A 25932-nucleotide genomic window follows, 5' to 3' on the forward strand; every position below is an offset into this window, starting at 1 on the left:
TGGAAGCTCGTCTTTTGCTCCAGCGAGGGCTCTATCCTACTTCATAATATTTTCCTTCCCTCTTTGTGATCAGAAGCGAATTTCAGCCGACGCACTACTCTGTAGCGCATGGGCAAAGTAAGGCACTGCACATTGCCACGGGAACTCGAAATTTGACTTCGAACAAATCTGGCACTGATAATTTTTTGTGAGAAAGTAGCTAAACGCTTACCTTTCACGGGCTAAGATCTTTCAATAGATAGTGATACCAGGGCACATATAAGGCCTTAACGCAAACCATGCGGTTATGTCAACAATGCTCAGTTTTTGGAAACAGCGGCACCGCATTTTTGACGACACCACAAGCACAAAGACGAGACGCCTTTCCAGGGTGTGGTCCTCCTGGGTGAGTCTAAAGGTCAGAGGCGACAAAGAAGCGCCGACAACTGGTCGGAACCTGCGAGAAAGATCTAAAATTAGGCTGAACCCAATGCATTCCGCACTTGAATCCTGAATCCTTGGTAGACCCCGCAAAAACAAAAAAAAGCAACGGGCACTCACTCCCTAGGGCCCTGTATGGCTCCCAAGGGAGCAACGAGGACCTAGCCAGAGCCCCTGCAGAGCGATTCCTGCTCATACAGCCCCGAGAACCAACCCCGTCTACGACGGCAAAGAAAATCAGGTACTGGGTTTTCTCATCGTGGTAGCCAGAATCCAGGCAGCAATAGTAGTCATTGAAAAGTGCAATGCCTGGGCTGGGACCGTAACACCGGCAGCAAGATCTTTCGACTCGGAGATGAATCCCCTCAGCAACTAGTCAGTACTTCAACAAACACTGCTGAAAAAAGGGAGCCTTGAACGACTCCCTCAAAACAGCGCAAGCAGGTTGATGCCTAAAGCAAACAAATCTCCATGAATCAACAACCTCCGCCCCATCTACCTCACCTTGTGCTAGGGAAAATTCTTCAGCGAGTTATCAACGCGATGCTGACTAGATACATGGAAGTAATCGGCTCATGTCCCTCGCCACGTCCGGGTTCCGGGAACACCTCTGCACGCAAGACGGGCTTCTCCAAATCTACGATCATATAATAGACCGCCAGGCCCGTACGCATCCCCGTGCCCTGCCACAGTAAACCTGATGGGAGCATTCGACAATTCTACACGCGAAAGCATCCTCAGCCGGTTGGCAACGCGGGGTGTGGAAGACGAGGACATTCCTCTCGAACAGAAAGGCTGTCCTCAACATCAATGGCACCAAAATCGCATATATTGAATTAGGTCCCGAAGCGCTCCACAAGGCCAAAACTTTTCTTCCTCCTGTTCAACATCGTATCTACGGAACTGCGGGACCTATTGGACCAGGGCGAAGGCACTTTGCACATACTGTATGCCGCTGAAATCTCCGTGTCGCCCATACGGCACAAAAAAGCAGATCAGAGGTAGCTGCGAAGAAGCGGCTGCGGCATATATTCATTCTTCAAAACAACACAGCAAGCTGCGGCCTTTCCTTCGCTCCAGAAAAATCGAGATTGCCGCAGACGTAGGCAAAGAATCCCAAATAACCTCAGTGCATATCCCACTCCTTAACATTACCATTTCATCCACAAAAAAAAAACAGTGACCCTAGGATTACCCATCACTACGGCAAAGGCGAACAAAACAGCGGTAGAAAAAGTCATCAAGACCTCAAGACGTATATCTATCTCGCATGATCAAACAGTCATCATCATCAACCAGTACGGACCGCGGAAAAAGGACGCCCTACTGATCATGCAACGTCTGGTCATCTCGGATCACCTACGACCTACCATACCTCAATCTAGCCAAGACCAATATGAAAGATAAAAGAAGCAACCAGGAAAGCATACAAGACTGAATTAAGCCCACCCATGGCGTATCGAAGGGAAAGCTATTAGGATGGGGGGTGCACACCACGCAGGAAGAAATAATCACCTCACAAAGAAAAGCCCCATCCCAGCTTAGGCCAGCAGCGCACCATAGCAGACTACTACTATTTATGTAGGGATACGGGTTCCAAAAATCCACTGACAAAGGCAGAGACACCTCGTGGACAATCAGACCTGGCATCCGGTTTGGCACTACCTAATACGCATGAATCCGAACAATAACTCGGACAGACGAGCCGAAGTTCCGTAACACATTTTCAAGGAATGGCGACGAACACGCCGACACCCTCCCCGCCGACAGGGCACAACTGGTGGACGACTGTATTTTGATCAATGCACCAAAACCTTCGGAGAGCTAGCTAACTGCGCCGAACGCAGATGGAAGAATCGGCCAGAACTCTCGCAATCAGCGCCAACCGCAGAGGAAAAACCATTCCATGCTCCCAAGAAGTCCACCTAAACTGTCTTTAGTCAAGTCAAGTCAACTTTATTCCAGACATGTAAAGAAAATGACATGGCTGAGGAGGAGGGAAAAAAGCCGCAATATTGCGGCTTGACAACGTTCCCTTCCCCCTAACTACATGCTGCATATAGATGAAATGCTGCATATAGATCCCTGGCATCCTTACACTTCTAAGGTCGAAATTCGAAACGGTGCAAGCACAGATAATCGGGACCCCGGGGTAGAAGGCTGCCATAATCAGCGAATCTGCCTACCGACACGCTCGTGATCATCGCGCACCATGCACACCACCCACCAGTCCACCGATGCAGGCGAGGAGGAGGAGGAGGATAAATTTATTTCCGCCGAGAAATGTAGCAGACGGTGTGGGGTTATAGCCCCATCAAGTGGCCATGCGCCCGTGGCGTTCGGCGACTTCTAGGGCTCTTGTCACAACCCAGATCTGTGTGCCCGAGTCGAAACTGAGCAATGCGGCCTCCCACTGGTCTGGTTTCGAGAGCTGCAAGCCTCGAGGAGGGGAGTCCCGATTGCAAGCCCAGAGTATGTGGGATAGCGTGGAATGTTTGCCACATAGTTGACAGGAAGGGGAGTAGACCCCAGGGTATATGCGGGCATATATCGCGTGGTTGGGGAAGGTGTTAGTTTGGAGTTGCCTCCACGCAACCTCTTGGGGTTTGGTGAGAGAACTATGTGCGGGGTGATATAGAAGTCTACCTAAGCGGTAGTGCATGGTTATGTCATGAAATGTAACCATACGATCTCTCGCCGTCCGCAGGGCGGGCGACACCACATCCCGGTCGACGAATACTCGGGCATAATTGTGGGCCGCCTCGTTCTCTGGATGGAATGAGTGCGCAGGGACTCAGATCAGTTGAATCGGACGAAGTTGGAGGTTGGTGGAGTGGAGGAGCGACAGGAAGGCCGGGGGGACCCGGGCTTTGGCGAAATTACGAATCGCAGATTTAGAGTCGCTGAAGATGGTTTCGCAGAGGTGGAGACCATCGCCAAGGCTATGGCCGCCTCCTCGGCCTCTTCAGGCGGTGTGACGAGAATGGAGCACGCAACCAGCGGCCGTGCACAGTAGTTTACAACCGCGAGCGAAAAAGCTTCGCGGTCGGGGTATTCGGCGGCGTCGACATAGACCGCTGTCCGATCTGTTCAATACTTTTTGTGCAGAGGCTTACCCCTGTCCTTGCGGCGAGCGACATGATACTCTGGGTGCATGTTTTTAGGAAGAGGGGTAACAATAAGGTTACTGTGGATATGGTGCGGAAGCTGCACCTTGTCGGCGACGCTCGTTTCGAAGCGTATTCCAAGCTTGTCGAGTATGTGACGTCCCGTGGAGGTGTGGGTGAGACGCTCGTACTGAGAAGTGAGATGAGCTTCCGAGAGCTCCGCCACAGCGTTGTAGAACCCTAATGCGAGTAGTTTATACGTGGGGGTCCGGTGGCGGAGATGAAGAGCCGCCTTGTATGCCTGTCTAATAAGGCAGTCAACGCGGTCCCGTTCCTGGCAGCTAAGGGAGGGTATATATGAGGCGACTAATAACAAGCGCCTGAACAAGACGTCGGAGGTCAGCCTCTCGCACGCCTCTATGTTTATTAGCAATGCGACGTATTAGACGAATGGTCTGCGAGACAGAGACTGTAAGTTTAGCCAGAGTTTCGGTGTTTTTCCGATTGCTCTGGATGAGGAGCCCTAATACCCTGATGGTGCATACTTCGCGTATGGGCTGGCCACTAGCAGTAATGCAGATGGGAGGATGGCCGTGGAGGCCGAGTTGACCTCGGATGAGCAGCAGCTCGGACTTCTGAGGGGAGCACGAGAGGTCGGCTCCGGCTACATGGCGCTCAATGACATCGAGCGTTTGTTGAAGTACGGAGTGAACCTCAGCATCGCTGCCTGTTGAAACCGAGAGGATAAAGTTGTCTGCGTATAAGGTATGGGATAGCGTCTAATTTATAAGGTAGCGTGAGCAAGGCGACATTGAAAATAAATGGGTAGAGAACGGGTCCCTGGAGGTGCCGTTGCTACCGAGGGCTATTAGGTCTGAGAGGAAAGAGCCAAACCTACGCACTTTCCTCTCGGGTCGTATAGCTGAACCGATGCCGGCAATGACGAGCCTCACATCCTCAACGAAGCAGAGGAAATCAATGTCCCATACCAGGAACTAACCTTGAAGTACAGAATATACTGTCAAAAATACCCTCATACCCCAAGAAACTTCATGAACGGAAACAAATCCCTTATACTAAATACAAACAAACACTTAACTTCCCAGCTCATACACAAGTGCCAACCGACTTCAGCCCAGAATGCCTTCAATGCGGGAGGATCTAGCCACATCACAAACCGTCTTCTGGGCTTGTGAAATCAACCCCAACATACCCTCTTCCCCTTACCAAAGCCATCTATCGAGCAGTGGGAGGCAATTCAGCCGACTCGACTCTGGCGGCACAAAAGGCTGGTCGACTGAGCAACGAGGGCTGTCCCTGCCAACGCCTTCCTGAAATGGGGATTCACCCGATCACTGAGTCTAATACGCCAGTTTGTCAGTAAGGACGTTTTGCCTTCCTCCTGCTGCCTTCATTTATTAAATTTGTTTCACAATATCATCATATTGTATTCTGGGGACATAGGCGCCAAAATATGAACACATATTTTTATAAGATGAAACCTTAGCTAATTGGTATTCCCGAGGACGCCCTGAAAAAAAAGTGTAAGAGTTCATCGCCGCATCAACGTATACTCTAGATGAGAATTTACTCTTAAGAGACCTGCGAGGCTGGTGTGCCCTCAAAGCTTGTTTGCTACTTAGGTAATACCAGAAGTATAGCTCTAAGCTGGAAAGTTTTTCCGTCGGGATTTCCATGCTTTGATGTAACTTCGAACGCGTTGGAAAATCAAGACATTCCTTGCACTCGGTATTTTTAGGGTCAGTTTGATATGGTGAACATGCATCTGATCGACAACACCTTCAGACTCACCCCTTGAAATCTTCGCTTTGTGAGACGACGTGCCACGTAGATTTACCGCCGCAGCGATGATTATGCTCGTTTGGAGCTTCAGCGTTGTGGCTTTCGTTGTTGCAGAATTGCAGGTCCTGCGCGCATGGAATAAAACTAGTAGCAAAAAGCAAGAGCCATAAGCAGAAAACTATAAGAACTCTTGCGCATCGTACAATCACGATGCACTTAGGTAAAGGTGAAATCTGCTCGAGCTGAGCGCTCCGGCTATGCAAGCCATCAGTGTATATCTTTGTAATTAAATGAAACAGAAAAGGCAGGTCCATCCCTTACCGCTTTGATATGAAGAGGCGGCCAAAACGGCCCGTTTTCAATGATTTCAGTGGATGCTACTGACTCCCTGGTAGCCAAGCTTTACTAGACACTTTCTATTTTGTCTCAAAGGCAATTGTTTCATTTTTAAGTCAAAAGCAATTAAAAATAACAATTGCCCATACAAACGAATGAGCACCTGGTCATTCTCTTATTAGCATATTGTTCCACACATGACGGAAGCGAATAGGCACTGAAATCAAGGAGCGCAGGAGTTGTTTTCTTTTCTTTAGTTTGTGGTGCTCGTCAGTGGGAGATGATTAAGGGAATTATTTAATCATAACTGAGTACAAAGCAGAAGAAAAAAGTCACATGCCATCAGTGGGATCCGAACCCACGGCCTCCGAATTTCGCTAGCGATGCCCTACCAACTACGCTGCAACGACGGCTGCAAATGCCTGCTTTCGAGGTATTTGTGTGCAGTGCAACCTAACCTTAAGAGTGTACGCAAGCGCCACCCCCGTCCATAGTGGCGGATGTAGTACGTCTCACATTACCGTAAGTGGCATCTAAAACGTGATCGAAGGGTGAGCGTGGAAGCTGTGCGATACCACTCTTATCGTTCAGCTGTTGCGATAATAGTTGGCGTTGCTGATGTACGTCATAACGAGCCCCTTCACCTTTCTGCTGTATAGCTAACGAGGACCTCGATTATGGGTGTCATGATGCCATGGGCCGCGTAATAGGCCTATCGTACAGCTTCCGCCCTCACCATACGATCACGTTGCACGTGGCACTCGCGGTAATATAGGATGTACCACGGCCGCCGCTGTGGATGTGGGTGGCGCTGGTAAACACTCTCGAGGTTAGGTTACACCACACATAAACACCCCGGAAAGCAGAACACTGGACAGCCATCGCCGCAGCTCAAGTGGTAGAGCACCGTACGCGAAATTCGGAGGTCGTGAGTTCAGATCCCATCGGCGACGTATGGTTTTTCCTCGGTTTTCTAATACTTACGGTATTATTCTCCCACTTGTGAACACCACAAATTGACAAAAAGAAAAAACATACATATGCTTCTGTTTAAGCGGCTGTTAAAGTGGTTGTTAGCGCCTCATTCCCTTGCGTTCTCTTCTCGATAGAGTTCCAAAGCGAGAAGTTTATTCCAGAGAGTAGCGTACTTTTTCAGGCAACATCTATTCAGATTAAATAGTTGCGTAGACAACGCAACATACGTTCAACAGTGGTCGGCAACGGCGATTACCCCAGGCTTTGCACGTTTTCCCCCTGCTAGGGCTTGATCTAGTGGCTGGAAAGCATTACCTGCGTCAGAGCCAGCTGGAGTGTTTCAACATTTTCTGTAGTTTTTTTAAGGAGAGGAAATGGCGCAGCAAGTGGCTGACTCTTCAGTGGACACCTTAACTACGCCGTGAGGGAAGGCAGGAAGATGGGAGTGAATGAAGGAGAGAAATAGTTTCGTAGTGGAGAGCTTTACGCCAAGGTCTCTGTCCAAAGGAAGACAACTTTATCATTTTTGTTTTCAGACGGTTGCTGAGAAAAGAGAAGAGCGTCCATGGCACCATATTTAAAAAATCTGGGCAAGCTCATTTTTCGACTAGAAGTAAGTTATTGGCGGAAATTTTTCATATATCTTAAGATTCCACTATAATAATCAACACGTCTGCAAATCTCCTTTTCGGAGGCTTGCATTTTTTTTTTGCTATTGACGTTTCTGCGACCGTCAGCGTTGTTCCTGATTAGTTTTTTTTGTGGCAGTCTTAATTATTAGTTGCGAGCTATGGGCAGACTTGAAAAGAAAGTCTTTGCTACGCATTCGAAGAAGGAACCATTATATTCAATATTTCCGTTACAGTGGCTTACAGTTTTCCACAATTGCCTAAAATATAAAACCGGTATGAGAGAATCCAGGATTTATTGTGTACAAGGCTATTAGCGACAGGAATCCTGAGAGCCGGACGACGGAAAGGGAAATGAATGTTGTGCGAAGATAACTAATGTGGCTGCTGCTTACGCCCCTGGGTCGATGATTCGAATCTTTTCTTTAGCCGCTTTATAACTCACTAGTGCATGCGTCAAACACTGAGAAGGCGTATGCTCATGTCTTGAACATTCGTTATTTTGTTCTTTCTTCGACTGGGAATAAGTTCCATCTTCACAAATCGAGGTTAACAAAATAGTGCGTTTCTTCTGAGTGATGAAAAGTGTGTGCTAAAAGAACCCTTTATTGCTCAGTTGTGCAAATAATTCGAGAAAAACTAAAGCATCCTGCCAGAATACGAGACCATCCTCTGTTAGCTTTTGCTCGTGAAGGGTGCTATTCAGTTCTCGAATGAAATTGTCCTTGCTCATTAGGTAACGCCTACTCAAAACAGCGTTAACTTAGACCCTGTATTACAGGCAGTGTTAGCTGAAATGCAGAAGATGACGCGCATTCCTCTTTTTACCTAGGCGCGCAATGCTAATCCGAAGAAAAACTAAAAACATAAATATATTGCCACGCGCCTAACGCGCCGCGCGGCCTCCGCGCTGAGTCGAAGACGACGACGAAGCGGCGGTGGGCTCTCGTGGCGCGCGGTTCTGTTCTGTGTCGTGGAAGCTGGCTCGATAATTAAAAGAAGCCTCCCGGTCTTGGGTTCTTTCTGACGTCTACCTTCACGGCTCCTCTGGTCGTGACACTGGTGGAGGTGCGGCCGATGCTCCCTACTCCTGAGGACGACTCGACGCGTCCGCCTCTTGTGACCACCCCTGTCCATCGTGCCAGCCGGAGGATCCGCGGCCTGTCCCCCGAGGCCCTTCCTATTGTCAGCGCGCCTTCAACTACCACTCCACTCATGGCGACGCCACTGCCCGCCCTGCCTACGACTGTCCCTGCAGCCAGCCCCACCTATCTCACCCTTCAGACTCCACGCACGCCTAAGCCCTTTCACGGCGACCTGTTTGAAGATGCCGAAGACTGGTTGCCTCACTACGAACGGGTCGCGACCTTTAACTGCTGGGACGACGCTACAAAGCTGCGTAACGTTTACTTCAGCCTTGAAGACTCTGCACGAACGTGGTTCGAAAACCATGAGACTACTTTCTCTACGTGGCCGGACTTTCGACGTCAGCTCCTGAGTACGTACGCCAACAGCGACCGCCGGGAGAGCGCAGAGCGTGCACTGTCCTCTCGAATTCAGCTTCCCAATGAGGGTGTTGCCATGTACGTCGAGGATGTGAAGCGTCTTTGCCATCGCGCTGATCCGGCCATGCCTGAAGAAAAAAAGCTGCGGCACCTGATGCGCGGCGTAAAAGACCAGCTCTTTTCCGGCCTCGTGCGGAACCCGCCCAACACCGTCGCGGAGTTCCTGGCCGACGCCGTGCACATGCAGAAATTGCTGCAGCAAAGATCCCATCAGTACGACCGGCAACTGCGCCAAACGTCGACTCTATCAACGTTGGACCGGTTCGACCATGATCCCAGGACGAATCCGGACTCCCTTCGGGAACTCATCCGTTCCGTGGTCCGCGAGGAGCTGCAGCACCTTCAAGCCACATTTGCCCCTCGCGTCGATTCCGTCACCAGCGTCATCCGCGAGGAAGTCTGACAGGCACTCAGGGCACAAGACGCTGCAGCTGTGCCGGCGCCGCAACCGACCCCATACGATCCCGCGCCGTACCCGACTCCTGTCCAGCCAGTCACGTACGCGGACGTCGTGCGCCGCGCGGCCCCATCTCCTGGGCCTTCGCCTTACACCGCACCATTGGTCGCGGTGCACTCTGCCCAGGCGACTCCTTACTGGGCGGATCGGCGCCAGGCACCGCGGAAGACTGACCTCTGGCGCACTCCGGATCAACGCCCGCTCTGCTACCACTGTGGTGAGGCCGGCCATCTCTACCGGCGGTGCCCCTATCGCGAAATGGGACTACGTGGTTTTTCTGTCGACAGCCCCCGTCCACGCCGTGGAGAGCGCCCTCAAGACATCGCCGAGTATGTCACCCGCCAGCGTAGTTCACCATCTCCTCCGCGCCGCGAGTCGCGATCGCCCTCTCCACGCCGGTCTTCGCCCTCTGGGTCCCGTTTCGCCTCAGGACAACGTGGTTCCTCGAGCCCTCGTCGGGAAAACTAGCTCCGGCGGCCTTTGGAGGCGAGGCCGCCGAACGGCGTTCCGACGCAAAGCTTCCACCGCCGCAGCAACTGAATCGCCCCGACGTCGCACGCCGCATCGCTGCACAGTTTTCCCCGACGCGCCTTTCGTATCGCCGCGATGCCGCAACCCCAATCGCCGACCCGCTTCCGCCGCCGCACCGACCCAATCGCCCCGACGCCGAACGCCGCATCGCCGAAGAGTTTCCCCCAACGCGCCGCTTGAATCGCTCCGACAGCGCAACCCCAGTCGCCGACCAGGTTCCGCCGCCGCACCGACTGAATCCTCCACAACAGCCATCGACGGGCCGTGCTGAAGGCAGGGTCTCCTTGGATATCCCTGTTCTCGTCGACACAAAGGAGGTCAGCGCGTTGGTTGATACGGGCGCAGATTACTCTATCCTTAGCGGACGGCTTGCGACGGCCCTGAAAAAAGTGACGACACCCTGGGACGGTCCCGACATACGCACGGCAGGCGGACATCTTGTCGCACCACTCGGCATGTGTGCGGCCCGGGTTACGGTTCGAGGCTGCACATTCGTTGCCACTTTTCTCGTTCTCCGCGAATGTTCTCGCGATGTCATCCTTCGCATCGACTTTCTTCGCGAGCACGGTGCGATCATAGACCTCCCGAACCGCTTGGTGACGTTTTCTACCGCAATGGCCACAGAAGAACCTGCGCACCAGGGTTCTCGGTCCGCCCTGCGAGTCGCCGACGATAACGTTACGGTGCCACCACGTGCCAGCATTCTCACGAGAGTTACCTGCGACGAGCCACATAGGGGACTACGGGTTATCGAGCCTAATGTCTCCCTCGTACTCACTAAGGGGGTTGCGGTGGCACGGGGCCTTGGATCCTTTCATGACGGTTGTACAGAGGTCCTTGTCACCAACTTCTGCAATGAACATCGACATCTGTTCCGTGGCACAGCCATCGCTTACGTTGACCATGTTCAGGAAGTGGCCGAATGCTTTGCTTGTGCGGAGGACACACCTGGAGCTGAAGCCGAAGCGGTCACCAGCATAGACATAAATCCTGGCCTTCCACCCACTGAAAAGAGGCAACTCCAGGACCTCTTGCGGGAGTTTGGTGCGTGTTTCACGTCGTCGTCCAAAGTTCGCCAAACGTCGATAGTTAAACACCGCATTATCACGCATGAAGGAGCCCGACCCATCCATCAGCAGCCCTAGCGTGTGTCCCCTCGTGAGCGAGATGCTATTCAAACACAGGTCGAAGAGATGCTCACAGACGGCGTCATCCAACCGTCAAGCAGTCCGTGGTCGTCTCCTGTCGTCCTCGTGAAAAAGAAAGACGGGACACTACGGTTCTGCGTCGACTACAGGAAGCTGAACAGTGTGACCAAGAAAGACGTGTACCCGCTCCCGCGTATCGACGACTCCCTCGACCGACTTCGTCAAGCCAAGTACTTCTCTTCGGTCGACCTCAGAAGTGGTTATTGGCAGATAGAAGTTGATGAGAGGGACCGTGAGAAAACCGCCTTCATTACACCGGACGGGGCTGTATGAATTTCGCGTCCTCCCATTCGGGCTCTGCTGTGCTCCTGCCACGTTCCAAAGAATGATGGACACCGTTCTCACCGGTTTGAAGTGGCAGACCTGTCTTGTTTATCTTGACGATGTCATCATTTTTTCCGCAACGTTCACGGAACATCTGCACCGCCTCAGGACTGTCGTCCAAGCCGTTGGATCCGCCAACCTCTCCCTCAAACCAGAAAAATGCCACTTTGGGTTCACCGAATTGAAGTTCCTCGGGCACGTCATTAGTGCTGACGTAATCCGCGCTGACCCAGAAAAGCTTGCTGCCGTTGCTGCCTTTCCGGTCCCCTCCCACAAAAAAGCAGTCCGACGTTTTCTAGGCCTGTGCTCCTATTATCGCCGCTTCATTAGAAACTTCGCCCAGCTCGCCAGCCCTCTGACGCTCCTAACCCGTGATGACACATTATTTTCCTGGGGCAACGAACAACAGACTGCCTTCGACGAGTTACGACGCCTACTCCAATCACCGCCCATCCTGGCACATTTCGACAAAGATGCCGATACGGAGGTGCACACGGATGCGAGCAACGTCGGTCTTGGCGCCGTTCTAGTTCAGCGGCAAAACGGTGTCGACAAAGTAACTGCCTACGCCAGCCGCGCACTGTCGCGTGCTGAGTTGAACTACTCTACCACGGAAAAAGAATGTTTAGCGGTAGTCTGGGCCGCCGCCAAGTTCCGCCCATACCTCTATGGCAGACCGTTTCGTATCGTCACCGACCACCACTCGCTGTGCTGGCTGAAAAATTTAAAGGACCATTGCGGCCGCTTAGCACGTTGGGCATTACGCCTGCAGGAATTCGATTTCACCGTCACCTGCAAGTCAGGCCGGAAACACACCGACGCTGATACCTTGTCACGCGCTCCCGTCGAACCTCCTCCGCAAGACACCACCGACGATGATAGCTTCCTTGGAGCGGTCAGCACATCTGAGCTCGTTTCCAGACAGCGTGCCGACGCCGAGCTCCGTCTGCTCATCGAACATCTCGAAGGTGGGTGCCCTGAAATACCACGAAACCTAGCTCGTGGACTATCGTCGTTCTGCCTGCGGAGAGGGGTGCTTTATAAAAAGAACTCTACTTCAAGTCCCACAACTTGCCTGCTCGTCATACCGTCTGATCTGCGGGATGAAGTCCTCCTTGCCTGCCATGATGAACCGACTTCCGGCCACCTTGGAGTTACCCGCACCTTATCCCGAATCCGGCAGAACTATTACTGGCCCAACCTACCTTCAAGTGTCAAGCATTATGTCCGGACATGCCGGCAATGCCAGCGGCGAAAAAAACCCGCGCTCAAGCCTCCTGGACTGCTTCAGTGCATCGAGCCGCCACAAATACCATTCGACAAAGTCGGCATGGACCTCCTGGGGCCATTTCCTCTCTCGTCTTCCGGCCACAAGTGGATCGTAGTCGCCACAGACTACTTGACCCGCTACGCTGAAACGAAGGCCCTTGCGCGAGGTACTGCCGCCGAAGTTGCCCACTTCTTTATGCACGACATCGTGCTTAGACACGGCGCCCCATCGGCCATCATTACTGACCGCGGCAAGGCGTTTACAGCCCGACTCCTACGTGACATCTTAGCGCTTAGCCATACTGCTCATCGACCAACAACAGCGTATCATCCCCAAACCAATGGTCTAACGGAACGGCTCAACAAAACATTGGCGGACATGATCTCGATGTACGTCGACGTTGAACACAAAACCTGGGATGAGGTCTTGCCGTACGTCACCTTCGCATATAATACCGCGACGCAGGAAACCACCCAGTTCACCCCGTTCCGTCTCGTGTATGGCAGAGAGGTCCGCATGATGCTAGACGCCATGCTGCCGTACGGCGACGCAGAGCTTCCCTCTGAAGCTGGCCACTTCGTGGAGCAAGCAGAGCAGGCCCGTCAGCTGGCCAGCTTGCACATCAAGGACCAGCAATCCGCCGATGCCCGATACTATAACCTTCGGCACAGGGACGTGCACTACGAGCCGGGCGACCACGTGTGGGTGTGGACACCAGTGCGCCGCAAGGGATTGTGCGAAAAGCTTTTAAATATGTATTTTGGCCCGTACAGAGTCCTGCGCCGCCTGAGCAGCGTCAACTACGAAGTTGTCCCCCATGGAACTGTGGTCGCCGGCCCTCAGCGTCAACGGCCTGAAATCGTGCATGTAGTGCGCTTAAAGCCGTACTTTTCGCGTGACTGAGCGCTGTGTTCACGCTGTTTCGTACCTTTTCTCCTTACCCCACGTGTGCATGTCCTCTAGCGCGCACTGTATATTTCACCTCACCCCCAGTCTTTTCTTTGTTCCTCCTCCCCTCACTGTAGATACCCCATTCCACATCGAGACGATGTTTGCTTTCGCGGGGGGGAATAATGCCACGCGCCTAACGCGCCGCGCGGCCTCCGCGCTGATTCGAAGACGACGACGAAGCGGCGGTGGGCTCTCGTGGCGCGCGGTTCTGTTCTGTGTCGTGGAAGCTGGCTCGATAATTAAAAGAAGCCTCCCGGTCTTCGGTTCTTTCTGACGTCTACCTTCACGGCTCCTCTGGTCGTGACAATATCTTTATCCAAGTTAATCTGGAAAGACCACCTTAATAAGAAATCGCCACACTTTAAAATGCAAATCACGGGCTATATTTAGTACTATTCATTTGGTTTTTCATTTCATTGAGTCTATTAGTCAGTGTGAAAACGGATGTATATTGGGAAGAAAACGAGCCATCACTGGAGCTATGCTGAGCTGTGTGATTTCTACCCAACCCACACTCCCGCTTCCTTCCACTGCCCCCGAGGAGGAGGAGGATGGTTCAATGCAAGAGCCTTCTCCACCCAAACGCAAAACTTGCACAATCGCGCCTTCATTAGACAGGCGCCTCTACAGACGCATGGCTAACACTGAAGACACTTTCAATAACACTTTTCAGCAGTTCTCTACCCAAGTCCTCTCGCAGCTTCAGGGTCTCACAGAGGCCATGGATAGGCTGACACGTACGCAAGAAGCTCATGGTGCCCGCTTCATGCAGGTCGAAACGCGCATACAGCTCTTAGAGCAACGCTTAAACCAACATGGCTCGCAATAACACTTCCACCTGTCTCACCCTCTGGCAGTGGAACTGTCGGGGGTTCACCCGTAAACGAGCTCTCCTCCAACAGCTTTTGCAACACAGAGATCGCCCAGAAATAATTGCCCTCCAAGAGGCGGGGTCCACCTCCAAGCTAGCGGGATATCGTACTTTTCACAACTCTCTCTCTTCATCCAACGTGGCCACCTTTGTCAAAAGGAATGTAACCGCTCTCACTCACGACACTAACATCTCCACTATCGATCATCTTCTATTGGAAATTCTACCCCGTCGCAAACGAGGCTATAGCCTCTTCCTCTTGAACGTGTACAGCTCCCCCCGGGCGAGGCGTCCTGCTTTTCATTCTCTCATTGCGGAAGTCTCACGCTTGGCCGGTTCCAGTCTCATTGCCATCGTCGGGGACTTTAACGCTCACCACACGGCCTGGGGCTACCAGACAGATACGCTCAAGGGCAAGACACTGTGGCAAGCTATCCATGATAACCGTCTCATCATTCTTAATGATCCTTCGCTTCCTACTCGTCACGGCAACAGCATTCAGCGTGACACTACTCCAGATCTTTCCATCATCAGCGAAGGCTTGGATGCCTCCTGGACAAACACGCACGTAAATTTGGGCAGTGATCACGATCTACTAGAGCTCGTTCTCGTAGGGGGCCCGGCAGGTCGCCCTGCTCGCCCCCAACTCTTCACTAACTGGCATCGCTTCCGAGAGTGCCGCTCCCCGCCTCACAAGATTGACGATATTGGTCTCTGGACCTCTGAGCTATTTCAAGACGTACAAGCCGCCACGGAATCAGTCTACCCGGAAGATCCTCTGACCCCCTACGACTCACACCTGCTTGCCCTCTGGCGTCGCAAGCAGCAGCTCACTTTCCAAACGCGCAGGCATAAGCTTGACCGTTATGCACGTAAACAGTATTAGGATCGGGTGAGCGTGGTCGGGTCGGAGAAGGGACGAGGAAGGCGGGAGACGGGGTTACGAAGGTAAAACAAAGAAAACTTTATACAGGCTATTTACATGATTACAGAAGAGCAACTGAGAGGGACTCTCAGTGGATGAGGACTGCTTCGCTAGCGGGAGAGCACACTGGAGTCCTCAAAACAACTCCCGTTAAATAACGCACGGATTCCCCAGATCCCTGTCTGAGGAATATAGTTAGAAGGATGATGTCCAATAGCATGAGCAGACGTGGACTCCGGAGGTACCACCCACGGCTGGGGCGGCGTCGGGCTGTGGGGTCTCTCGCAGCCCTGTTGATGGGAGAGGGTAGAGGCTCAGTAATCAAACACTGCTGTCTTTCACTAAGCACACCACCACTCTGTTCGTTGACCCGAGGGTCGACTCGGCCACGGAACGCCGCCATCGTCGCCGCATCTTCGGCCTTCGGCGGTCTTTGACTTTCGCCGCTGCGACCATGGTCCCACGGTCACGGAAGGCCGCTGCCTTAATCCACTTAGGCAGGAGGGGAGGCATCACAGGTCCTACAGCACCCCTCTTTGAGCTTCGCCGCTACCGCCATGTTCCCACGGTCCTCGAAGTTCGCTGCCTTAACACACAAGGCAGGGGGGGGGGCATCCCAAACCCAACAGCACCCCCGCCACCAGACAATGCGTCCGGAAGATGAGCCGCTCCTACGCAGCTCGGCTGACAGGACGTGCAAGAGGGGGCTCTCGTTTTCTCCAGGCCTCTCTTCATCGGCTGTCGATGTCCGGCTCTCGGAATTTCGCTGGAAGGCGAGTCAAACGGAACCACAAACGCCAAGCCACACACAGCAAAAGCAAGTGCCGTCTGTTGCCCACTCGCCCCGCCAGACCTAAACAAAAGAAAACTGATTACTCAGACTTCCCTGTAAATAAATATTAACTGAAACAAAATTTTCCTGAACGAACACGAAGTGCGTAGCCGATGCACGGTTCAGGTGTTGGACCTCTTTAAAGTGTTGTCATAATGCATGACACTTCAAGAAACAGAGGGAAAATTAGAATGGGTTGAGAATCGGTCGGACAAATTGAAACGATTCTCGATGTCACCCGGGCAGGGAGGAATCAACCGAGAGGTGAGACAGAGGCTTTAATTTTGCCCCAAGGTACTTGCTATTCTTAAGTACGACAATTTCCCATGTCGTCTTCCTTTCGTTCTGCATGGCAGCAGACACGACATAAATGTGCGAAACTTGCACAACAAACTTGCAGAAGGGGCATACTGCACAACTTCATACGGCTACACAAAGTAGTACCTCTAAGAGCTCAGACGAGCTACGCTACAATGTCCAAGAGCGGCTTCGCTCGCGCCTCTGCGTCAGCAGACACTAGCGTGTAACAAATGCTGCAGATAACCCTACTGCAAAGCTAAATTCGGCTGAAAAGGTAGCCTCTCTGGAAGCTTATGCCAGCTACCTAAGCTATGATGGCCGAAAGTGGCCTCGTTCGTGCTTCTATGTCAGCGGGCACTCTAACACGCAACAGTCAGCTCAAGTAAAGTTTGCGTGTCAAGCCACAAAACAAACCTGACAAGGCTAAAACTCGAAGTAATCTCGTAGCGCCCACGCGAGGGACTACGCCACATTCGCCCATGAGTTACTTCGATAGACACCTTAACTTCGGTGTACATCCGCGCCTCAGCGGGCGCTCTCACAATTCGCAGCGCAGTTAAACCTATATACAAGTGCCTGCTGCACGGCAATTCGCATCAAATCTCGTCCGAGTGATGCCGTCAAAGAACAAAACATAGATAATAGCGCGGGTGAGATTACAGCTCACAAAGGAAATCGTTCGCGCTACACTGAACTGCGCTATACAAAGGTTACGTAAAAGTAAGCGTCGTCAAGGCTACATTACAACAATGAAAGCTAACGAAAAGTACAAAATTCACTCAGGTACAAAAGCTCGAAAGTTGGTTTGCTTTCATTTTTCTTTTTACAGTTGACTAAATGAAAAAAGCAAACAGTAAATACATGGAGCACTTAGCCCCGGGAATGCGCCTAGACACGGTCATCTGATTCAAGGAATCCACTGGTCCCTATTCTTCAGACGCGCCCTGCGGGGTCGCGGTCGGACGGCAGGGCTACCAGTTAAGGTTTCCAAAAACATGTGGGGCTGATTAGTTCCGCCTGTGCTAGAGCGGCACTTTCCCCTCTCTTGGTTCCCTGCATGCTGCGTCCCCCTCCGACCCGCGGGCCCTCTGTGGCGCTCTTTTGTGCGGCCACCGCGCACCCTTCTCCCTAGCTCGCCGCCCGCGTCACATGCCTTGCAATCCCCTCTGCTGTCTCTCGATGGAGCAGGTCGTTTACGCCCTGCATGCGCACGCGTAGTCTGCTGGGCTATATTGCAACGCTTGCGAACTTTTGCGCGCCGCGGTGGCAATTTCGACAAATTACGCCGGGTCCTCAAATGCAGAAGCCTGACCCGCGCTTTTTGCGTTCTTGCAGAGGTGTTCGGACCAGCTGTCTTCACACGTGGCCGTCTTCCGGAAACCTCGCCTGTTGCCTTTCGCTGCCTGTCGAAAGTTCTCGCGTGGCCAACAGGTGCTAAGCTGCCGGCCCTCGCCTTAGTCGAGCCATCAATTTTCAGAGGCCCATCGTGTTTGCGATCTTTCTCGCCGCGCAGCGAATCCAATTGCGCTTTGCAAAGAGCGCCAGACGACAGCTCACCTGCACAACCGCTCGCTCCCGTGACCTCTGCTGTTTCCTCTGAGCCCAACAGCTCGCTGTCCTGAATTTGGCGTTTTGGGGCGGCGTCATCAACATTCCAGACTCCAGCGACAATCTGACTGGCATCGCTCTTTATATCTAACGCTGCGCTCTTACTTGGCGCTTGAACGTTGATATCTGGTAACTCTCCGTGGCGCTCTTTCCCGGAAAGATGTCTTTCAGTGCGGCGGCCTACAAGCTCAGTACCGTTTTTCTTCCGCCGAACCTCCGCCTCATTTGCCATAGCGGCAACTGTCTCAGGGCTAGAACCAGCCATGTCACTCTCTTCCTGACTGTCTGCAGTTGCTACCAAAACATTCTTGGTGCTTTTGCTATGACTGGCGGCGTTGTTACTATTTTTGTCTGCCTTTAGACCTATACTTTCGGTCCCTGCTCCTGCCAAGCTGGCAGTTATTTCTGAGCTTGATGCTGTCCCGTCACTGCTCTTGTGAGCAACTATTGTGTCCATAACTGACCAAGCGGGGTTCGTTGCCTGGTCACTGACACTCCGATGGCAGTGCTGCCCGCTGCCATCATTGCGACCTTTACAGTCGACCTCAACACTGATGCTGAAAAAGCGAAATAGGGCGCTTTTCGCAATTTCATAATTGTCGACTTCCTCGTCGGACAGGCGCGCCAATACACCGCCGACGTCACCAGGGAGGATGGCCACCAACATCATAGACCATTCGCCCTGTTCTAGCTCCTCCTCCCTACAGATCCTTTCAAAGTTTTCGATGAAAGCTCTGAAGCCGTCCCCTCTTCTGAAAGCCCTCAAACGATTTCGAGCCCTTCGCCATTTGAGAAGCTTAATCTTATGCATGAGCTCCTGCTGCTCTCGGTCACGTAGTGCTTCGAGCTCAGCGCGTCTCTTACGACGCTGCTCCTGCCACTCTCTTTCTTGCTCCTCTCGGAGCTCTCGCTTTTCCTGCTCCTTTCGCTTCTCTCTCTCCTGGAGAAGCCTTCGCGTTTCTCGCTCCGATTTTCGTTCCACAATCGTCTCCCACGCCCCGTCTGCCTCCTCTACTGTCACCTCCTCCGCCCGCATCACATCCAAAATCGTCTCTCTCGTTTTAGTGGGTTCTAATGATATGCCCATTTCTTCCAAAATTTCAAGGAGGTCCTCTACCTGGAACTTCTCCATCGCGGAACGCACTTCGTGCCGCTAATCCCCGCTAAAACACAACCCTCAACTTGAGGCGAACAAAACACAAAATTGCCAAAATCTTCATTTCCCAGAAATCCAAAATCCCACTACTAACATCTGCCTGTGCTAGTGCGGTCTGGCGAAACAAATGGCAAACATCGGGCACTCACCCTGCCGAGATACAGCTGACGCCGTCAGTCCCGTAGCTGCCGGGGTCCGTTGGAGGCGGTGACCTGACGCGTCCATCTCTCGGTCTTGGTAAGCGTAGCTGATGCCGTCAATCACGTAGCTGCCGGGGTCCGTTGGAGCCGGTGACTTGACTTGGGCATCTCGAGCAATTCAACTGTTGAGACGTAGCTTTCATCTCACCGCTGGCAACCAGTTATTAGGATCGGGTGAGCGTGGTCGGGTCGGAGAAGGGACGAGGAAGGCGGGAGACGGGGTTACGAAGGTAAAACAAAGAAAACTTTATACAGGCTATTTACATGATTACAGAAGAGCAACTGAGAGGGACTCTCAGTGGATGAGGACTGCTTCGCTAGCGGGAGAGCACACTGGAGTCCTCAAAACAACTCCCGTTAAATAACGCACGGATTCCCCAGATCCCTGTCTGGGGAATATAGTTCGAAGGATGATGTCCAATAGCATGAGCAGACGTGGACTCCGGAGGTACCACCCACGGCTGGGGCGGCGTCGGGCTGTGGGGTCTCTCGCAGCCCTGTTGATGGGAGAGGGTAGAGGCTCAGTAATCAAACACTGCTGTCTTTCACTAAGCACACCACCACTCTGTTCGTTGACCCGAGGGTCGACTCGGCCACGGAACGCCGCCATCGTCGCCGCATCTTCGGCCTTCGGCGGTCTTTGACTTTCGCCGCTGCGACCATGGTCCCACGGTCACGGAAGGCCGCTGCCTTAATCCACTTAGGCAGGAGGGGAGACATCACAGGTCCTACAGCACCCCTCTTTGAGCTTCGCCGCTACCGCCATGTTCCCACGGTCCTCGAAGTTCGCTGCCTTAACACACAAGGCAGGGGGGGGGGGGGGGCATCCCAAACCCAACAACAGCTAGCTGCCCTGAACAGAGAGATTGAACGCTACGCCCTTACCCTGGATCGCCAAAATTGGAATGCTTTATGTGACTAACTAGATGGCAACATTTCAAGAGCAGATGCGTGGCGCTTCCTGCGTCACCTCATAGACCCCTCTAGCACTCGTTCAGAGAACGCCCAACAACTGGAACGCCTCCTACATCAGTTTCCAGGCTCTCCAGATGAGTTACTCGCCCAGCTGAGGGACAAATACATCAATCCGCAGCCCCCTACTCTGCTCCCAGACTATGCGGGTCCCGACAACCCTTCCCTCAGCGCCCCGATCACAGTGGCAGAGGTCCGGGCTGCACTAGCTAAGTTACGTCCGGGCTCGGCAGCCGGCCCAGACCGCATCAATAACAAGATTCTCCGTAACCTCGACGACCGCTCTATTCATGCACTCACAGCCTACATGCAGCAATGCTGGGAGTCCGGCGTTCTCCCAAAGGAATGGAAACATGCAAAGATCATTCTTATCCCAAAGCCAGGTAAGCCCCCAAGCCTCGACAACCTCCGTCCGATCTCACTCACGTCCTGCGTGGGTAAGACCATGGAGCACGTTATATTGGCGCGGCTCTCGACATACATAGAGGATCGTGATCTCTTCCCGCCAAGCATGGTCGGCTTTCGGCCCCATCTATCCACGTGTGATGTTATGCTCCAGCTCAAGCATGAACTTCTGGAGCACAAGACTCGAGACACTCAGGTAATCCTGGGCCTCGACATCGCTAAAGCTTTCGACAACGTTCAACACACTGCTATCCTGTCCAACCTCCAGAATCTGCAGGTGGGCGAAACTCTGTACAACTATATGCGTGCTTTACTTACGGATCGCACTGCCACGCTCGTTGCCGATCCACACTCCCTCGAGGATATCTCCCTGGGCAACAAGAGCACGCCGCAGGGCTCCGTCCTGTCTCCGCTGCTTTTCAACATCACTATGATGGGCCTTCCCGCTCGACTCGCCCGCCACGAGGGCCTTCATCATAGCATTTACGCGGATGACGTCACCCTCTGGATGACTGGCGGCAGTGACGGACACATTGAAGAGACTCTCCAGGCTGCGATCAACACAGTTGAAGACTACTTATCGGACAAAGGACTTAAGTGCTCAGCAGCAAAATCTGAGCTCTTCTTTGTGCGTTATCCCGGCACCCGGAAACCCCCCACATCTCCAAATATCCGCCTCACTGTTAACAACCTTCTCGTGCCTACGGTCGACACCATCCGAATTCTTGGCCTCCACCTCCAAGCCAACGGAGCCAACACCAACACAATACAACGCTTGCATCGATACACACAGCAGACAGCCCGTCTCATACGGCGCGTTTCCAACAAGCGGGCAGGCATGAAGGAGGCGAATCTCCTTCGTCTCTTTCAAGCATTTGTAGTAAGTCGTATTGCTTACACTGCTCCATATTTACGTCTCACGCTCACGGAGAAGCACCGCCTGGATTGCCTTATCCGCAGCGGCGTCAAAACAGCCCTTGGTCTTCCTCTCTCTACTCCCAACGACAAGCTCCTCGCCCTTGGTGTCTCCAACACGGTTGACGAGCTCATTGAGGCGGCCCTCCTGGCCCAGGGCCAACGCCTCTCCCTAACTTCCGCAGGCCGCTCTATCCTCGAACGACTTCGCATCGCTCCCTTCCTTCTGCCATCTTCGGTGGTCAATCTCCCACCTGCCATCAGGGCCAACATCAAGACTCTCCCTATCCCCCGCAACATGCATCCAACTCATCATCAAGATCGCAGAGAAGCTCGGGCCGCGTCACTCCAGCAGCGATATGCTGGCCGACTTGACGTGCTTTACACAGACGCGGCAGACCATCCTACTCGGACTGCTGCAACAGCGGTTGCCACAGATGAGGACATGACTCTCCATGCCTCCTGCTCCGTACGCACTTCACATATCACTACAGCGGAGGAAGTAGCTATTGCTCTCGCGCTGTCCACTTCTAAAGCTAGAGTAGTCATAAGTGACTCACAGCGCGCCATTCTTAATTTTACTCATGGCCGTATTTCAGTCGAAGCGTTTCGCGTACTCGTATCAAATCCTCCTAAACACCTGACCCTACTGATATGGGCTCCAGCCCACATGGGTCTGAAGGGTAATGAGGGAGCACATGAGCTAGCTCGAGGGCTCACTTTCCGAGCAGCTTATCACCCCGCCCCCAACATGCCCGCCTTGGTCAGGAAGGACACCATAATCACTTCACGCGATCTGCTCCAGCACTATCGTCTTTCTCGCCAACTCTATCCAGGTCCGCACCAAGAACTTACAAAGACAGAGGCCGTCACATGGCGCCAACTCCAGACGGACACTTTCCCCAATCCCAAAAGATTCCATAATATATTTCCTGAACGGTATATGCCGATGTGTAAACACTGCAATATCCCAGCAGACCTCCTTCATATGGTCTGGACTTGTCCACGACAACACATGCCAACACCCACACAACATACCTGGGAGGCTCGTCTACGCAGCTCTACCCTAGACGACCAACGAACGCTCATCGGTCTCGCTCTAGAGGCTGCCAGATTCCAAGGAGTCTTGGCCGACCCCTAGATCTGGGCCTTCGGCCCCTTGACTATTTTAATAAATGTTTACCAACCAACTGTGTGATTTATTAGCTCTTTTTCGAACTTGAGGGTCAGAGATAAACTTCAACAGTGTATAACAAAGCGTTCAGACGATCAAATGCATTGAGAAAGCAAAAGCGAGTTTCGAAGATTGCAATGCTCCTTTATTGATGGGAGAAGAAGCGTGTATATTTATTGCATCTATTTAACTGATGATTTCAGCGAAAAAAATTGAGGCGACACTTAAGCTCCTGACAGCTAGGAATATAACTCAGTGCAACTTATGACAATGACATCAGCACGCTGTGAACGGAGAAAAGACGCGATGCCACGGCAGGACATCACCGGTATACTGTGCGACAGTGGTTCCTCTTTCACATTCCCAATCGTTATAAACACGGCACTACATACATTAGCGCTCGTGTCCTGTCTTCACCTTGTCTGTGTCTTGTTTTTCGCGCTACGTTTTTCGAAGATGCAATTGCTCCGACTAGCCCACTTTAGCTTACTTATACATTAGAGCCCCGCTTCAACCACTCCGCACGAACGTGGATGCGTGGCTTAGCAGTAGCGTGACTGACTCGCTGCCTGAGGGTCAGGGGATACAGCGATGGGTGACAAGTGACGCTAGTAGCGTGAGTGGTCTTCTGCTGCGTGTTTATATGAGCGTGAGGAGGAAGACGGCGGCCGATGACCCGTGCGCTTGGCGCATTGCTCACGGTTGCTGCGGTCGCTGAAGATCATGTTGCGTCGCAGATGTGGCTGGCGCCATCTAGGGGAGCCTCTTGTAGTAGCCACTTTTTCAACCAATCCGGATGTTTCGGTAACAGCAACGACAACGACGGCGACGCCGATGCTGGCTTTTCTGTAAAACGCCACCCTTACGCTGTGGCGTAAAGTGGGAGCATTGTTCGGAAACAATTATGGAGGCCACTCAACACGCGACGCTTAGTCCTGGATTCTCCTGTTTATTTTATTGAGTCCGCGCAATGTATGGCTTATAAGTTTGGGGGGGGGGGGGCGCTACAAGGATATTAGGAGAGGGGCGTAACTCATGATCGCCGAAAACGTTCGTCGGGCATATCAAATCATCGCCATGCTCGCTGATATGTTTGCGCTGGGGTCGTACGGCCAGCTGTTACGGAAACTGTGGGTTTTTCTATTTTTGTCGGTATAAACGAAAACTGGTCATAGCCCTTTTGAAAAAAAAAAACAGATCGTTTATGGTGCCCCGGGCTTATCTACAGAGATAAACACGCCTCCACTCAGAGAAAGCTATGTGCATACAAGGTTTTCATCCGTCCTATATTGAAATACGCATGTGAAGCATGGCATCCGCATGCCAAAACTCTAACTCTTACGCCTAGAGAAGTACACCGGCGTGCTAAAGCACGCTTCTTTGACTTTCTTTGAGCCCAGGAGAGAACAGAAGTGGTTGCACCTGTTCTGCGACTTAATGAACGGCTTGGTACATGTCTACAAACAACATTATATACAGAAATATTCATTCCGAATAACCCGGCATAAGCATAGTAGACGTGTGACAGATGTGAAATTTTAATGGACTGCCTAAGACATTTCTTCTTTCCATGTGCAGCACGACATTGGAATAGACTTCCAGGAAATTTATTATATCGAGAATCGCAAACAATTTCAGTCCCGTCCTGAAGAAGTGTTCAAAATTACAAGCTAATCATGTTGTTATTGTGTAACTCATGGCGCCGATGTATACTTGTGTGTGTGCGTGTGTGTGTGTGTGTGTGCGTGTGTGCGTGTGTGTGTGCGCGTGTGCGTGTGTGTGTGCGTGTGCGTGCGCGCGCGCGCGCGTGTGTGTGTGTGTGTGTGTGTGTGTGTGTGTGTGTGTGTGTGTGTGTGTGTGTGTGTGTGTGTGTGTGTGTGTGTGTGTGTGTGCATACTGATTTCGCTTTCTTCAGTTCAGCACCGCGGATGTCGGATGTAGGGCTTTTTTGTGTTTGTCAAGTCGCTGCTTCTTTCACTGCCACCTCTATCTGGGTCCGTGTTAGCATCAATAGCACGAATAAATAAATAACCTAAAAATATATTTGAGGCGGTCTACCCCGCCTTACGTCACTGAGAAACAGCATACCAAAGGCAGAAGAGCAAATAAATCGGCAATGCAACGCATCGTTGTTAATTATGATACCAAGAGTCGTGCAAAAACGTCTCCTTGACTGTGCTCACTTGAGTCGAGTAGAGTACAGACATGATAGAGGCCCTTCGATCCCCTTCTTTGTCAGGTCTGAACTCGACCAAGCAGTCGGCGCCAAAGCGGCACCCAGGCATCATACGACAAGTGGTGCCGTTTGCAGGCCTCAAAATGAAGTCTCTGATGCCACAGCCAGTCGCCAGAACCTGTACAAGGCGGGGGAATATGAACAAATCAACGAGGGTGTTACGGTATATACGTTGGTGTGGGAGCTTTACGAAAGTCTTTCAACTCGAAATAATTTCTTTAGAAGCGCTTCTGCTTATGACGAACAGCAATGTGCATTTTGTGAATGCTTATTGGCGCTTCGTACATACAGACTTGTACTGGAGGAATGTGTAGGCAATAAAGCGTTACAAATTGCGAAGGCAGTGAAAATATATTCGAACATAGTTTTGCTGGCAGTAGCTCACCTTCCCGCGGCTACAGTAGAGGGCAGGGTAGCGGTCACTTCCGGGTTCGCCGAACTCATCGAACACGCCGTACCGGAGGCGAGCAAACTCCCGGACAAGCCGGAAGGCTGCAATGAGTGTAATGGAAAGGCGAGTGGTGCTCTATAATTAATAATGAATATGGGATCTCCATTTTCCTCAAAACACAGCAGTCGATCAAACACAAGAACCCTGTGCTTTTCGTTTGTGTTGCTGTGATATTTTGGTGGCTGGCATAAGGTGATCTATAAAAAAGTCGAGTAATCATCATTGAGCTCCCAGTGTTGAACTATATCAACTTACAGAACTATAATTGTCTTCCGTCAAACCAGATGTACCGTGCACGTATAACATGCCCA

General features: G+C 52.2%; 1 protein-coding gene across 1 annotated transcript; it reads right to left on the reverse strand.

Moving 5' to 3' along the window:
- LOC149325180 (calcium-activated chloride channel regulator 4A-like) lies at positions 1–25927 on the reverse strand. The gene is made up of 5 exons (XM_089564200.1): positions 25912–25927; positions 25556–25662; positions 25118–25288; positions 5340–5455; positions 1–436 (listed from the first exon to the last, which is right to left on the reverse strand). Exons 1-5 carry the CDS (start codon positions 25925–25927, stop codon positions 232–234), a joined length of 615 nt encoding a protein of 204 aa, XP_089420326.1. The 3' UTR covers positions 1–231.
- Between the last annotated feature and the right edge of the window lie 5 nt (positions 25928–25932).

This window comes from Amblyomma mixtum, chromosome 10 (assembly GCF_055824585.1).
Source record: "Amblyomma mixtum isolate Tamu chromosome 10, ASM5582458v1, whole genome shotgun sequence".
NCBI lineage: Eukaryota > Metazoa > Arthropoda > Arachnida > Ixodida > Ixodidae > Amblyomma > Amblyomma mixtum.

Bases quoted from the DNA above. Each gene is read 5' to 3' on its own strand.
- LOC149325180 (XM_089564200.1), bottom strand. The intron at 25,289-25,555 runs GTGAGCTACTGC...CGCCTTGTACAG, and splicing joins TCTACTGTAGCCGCGGGAAG to GTTCTGGCGACTGGCTGTGG. The intron at 5,456-25,117 runs GTGAGCACAGTC...CCATGCGCGCAG, and splicing joins CTGTACTCTACTCGACTCAA to GACCTGCAATTCTGCAACAA.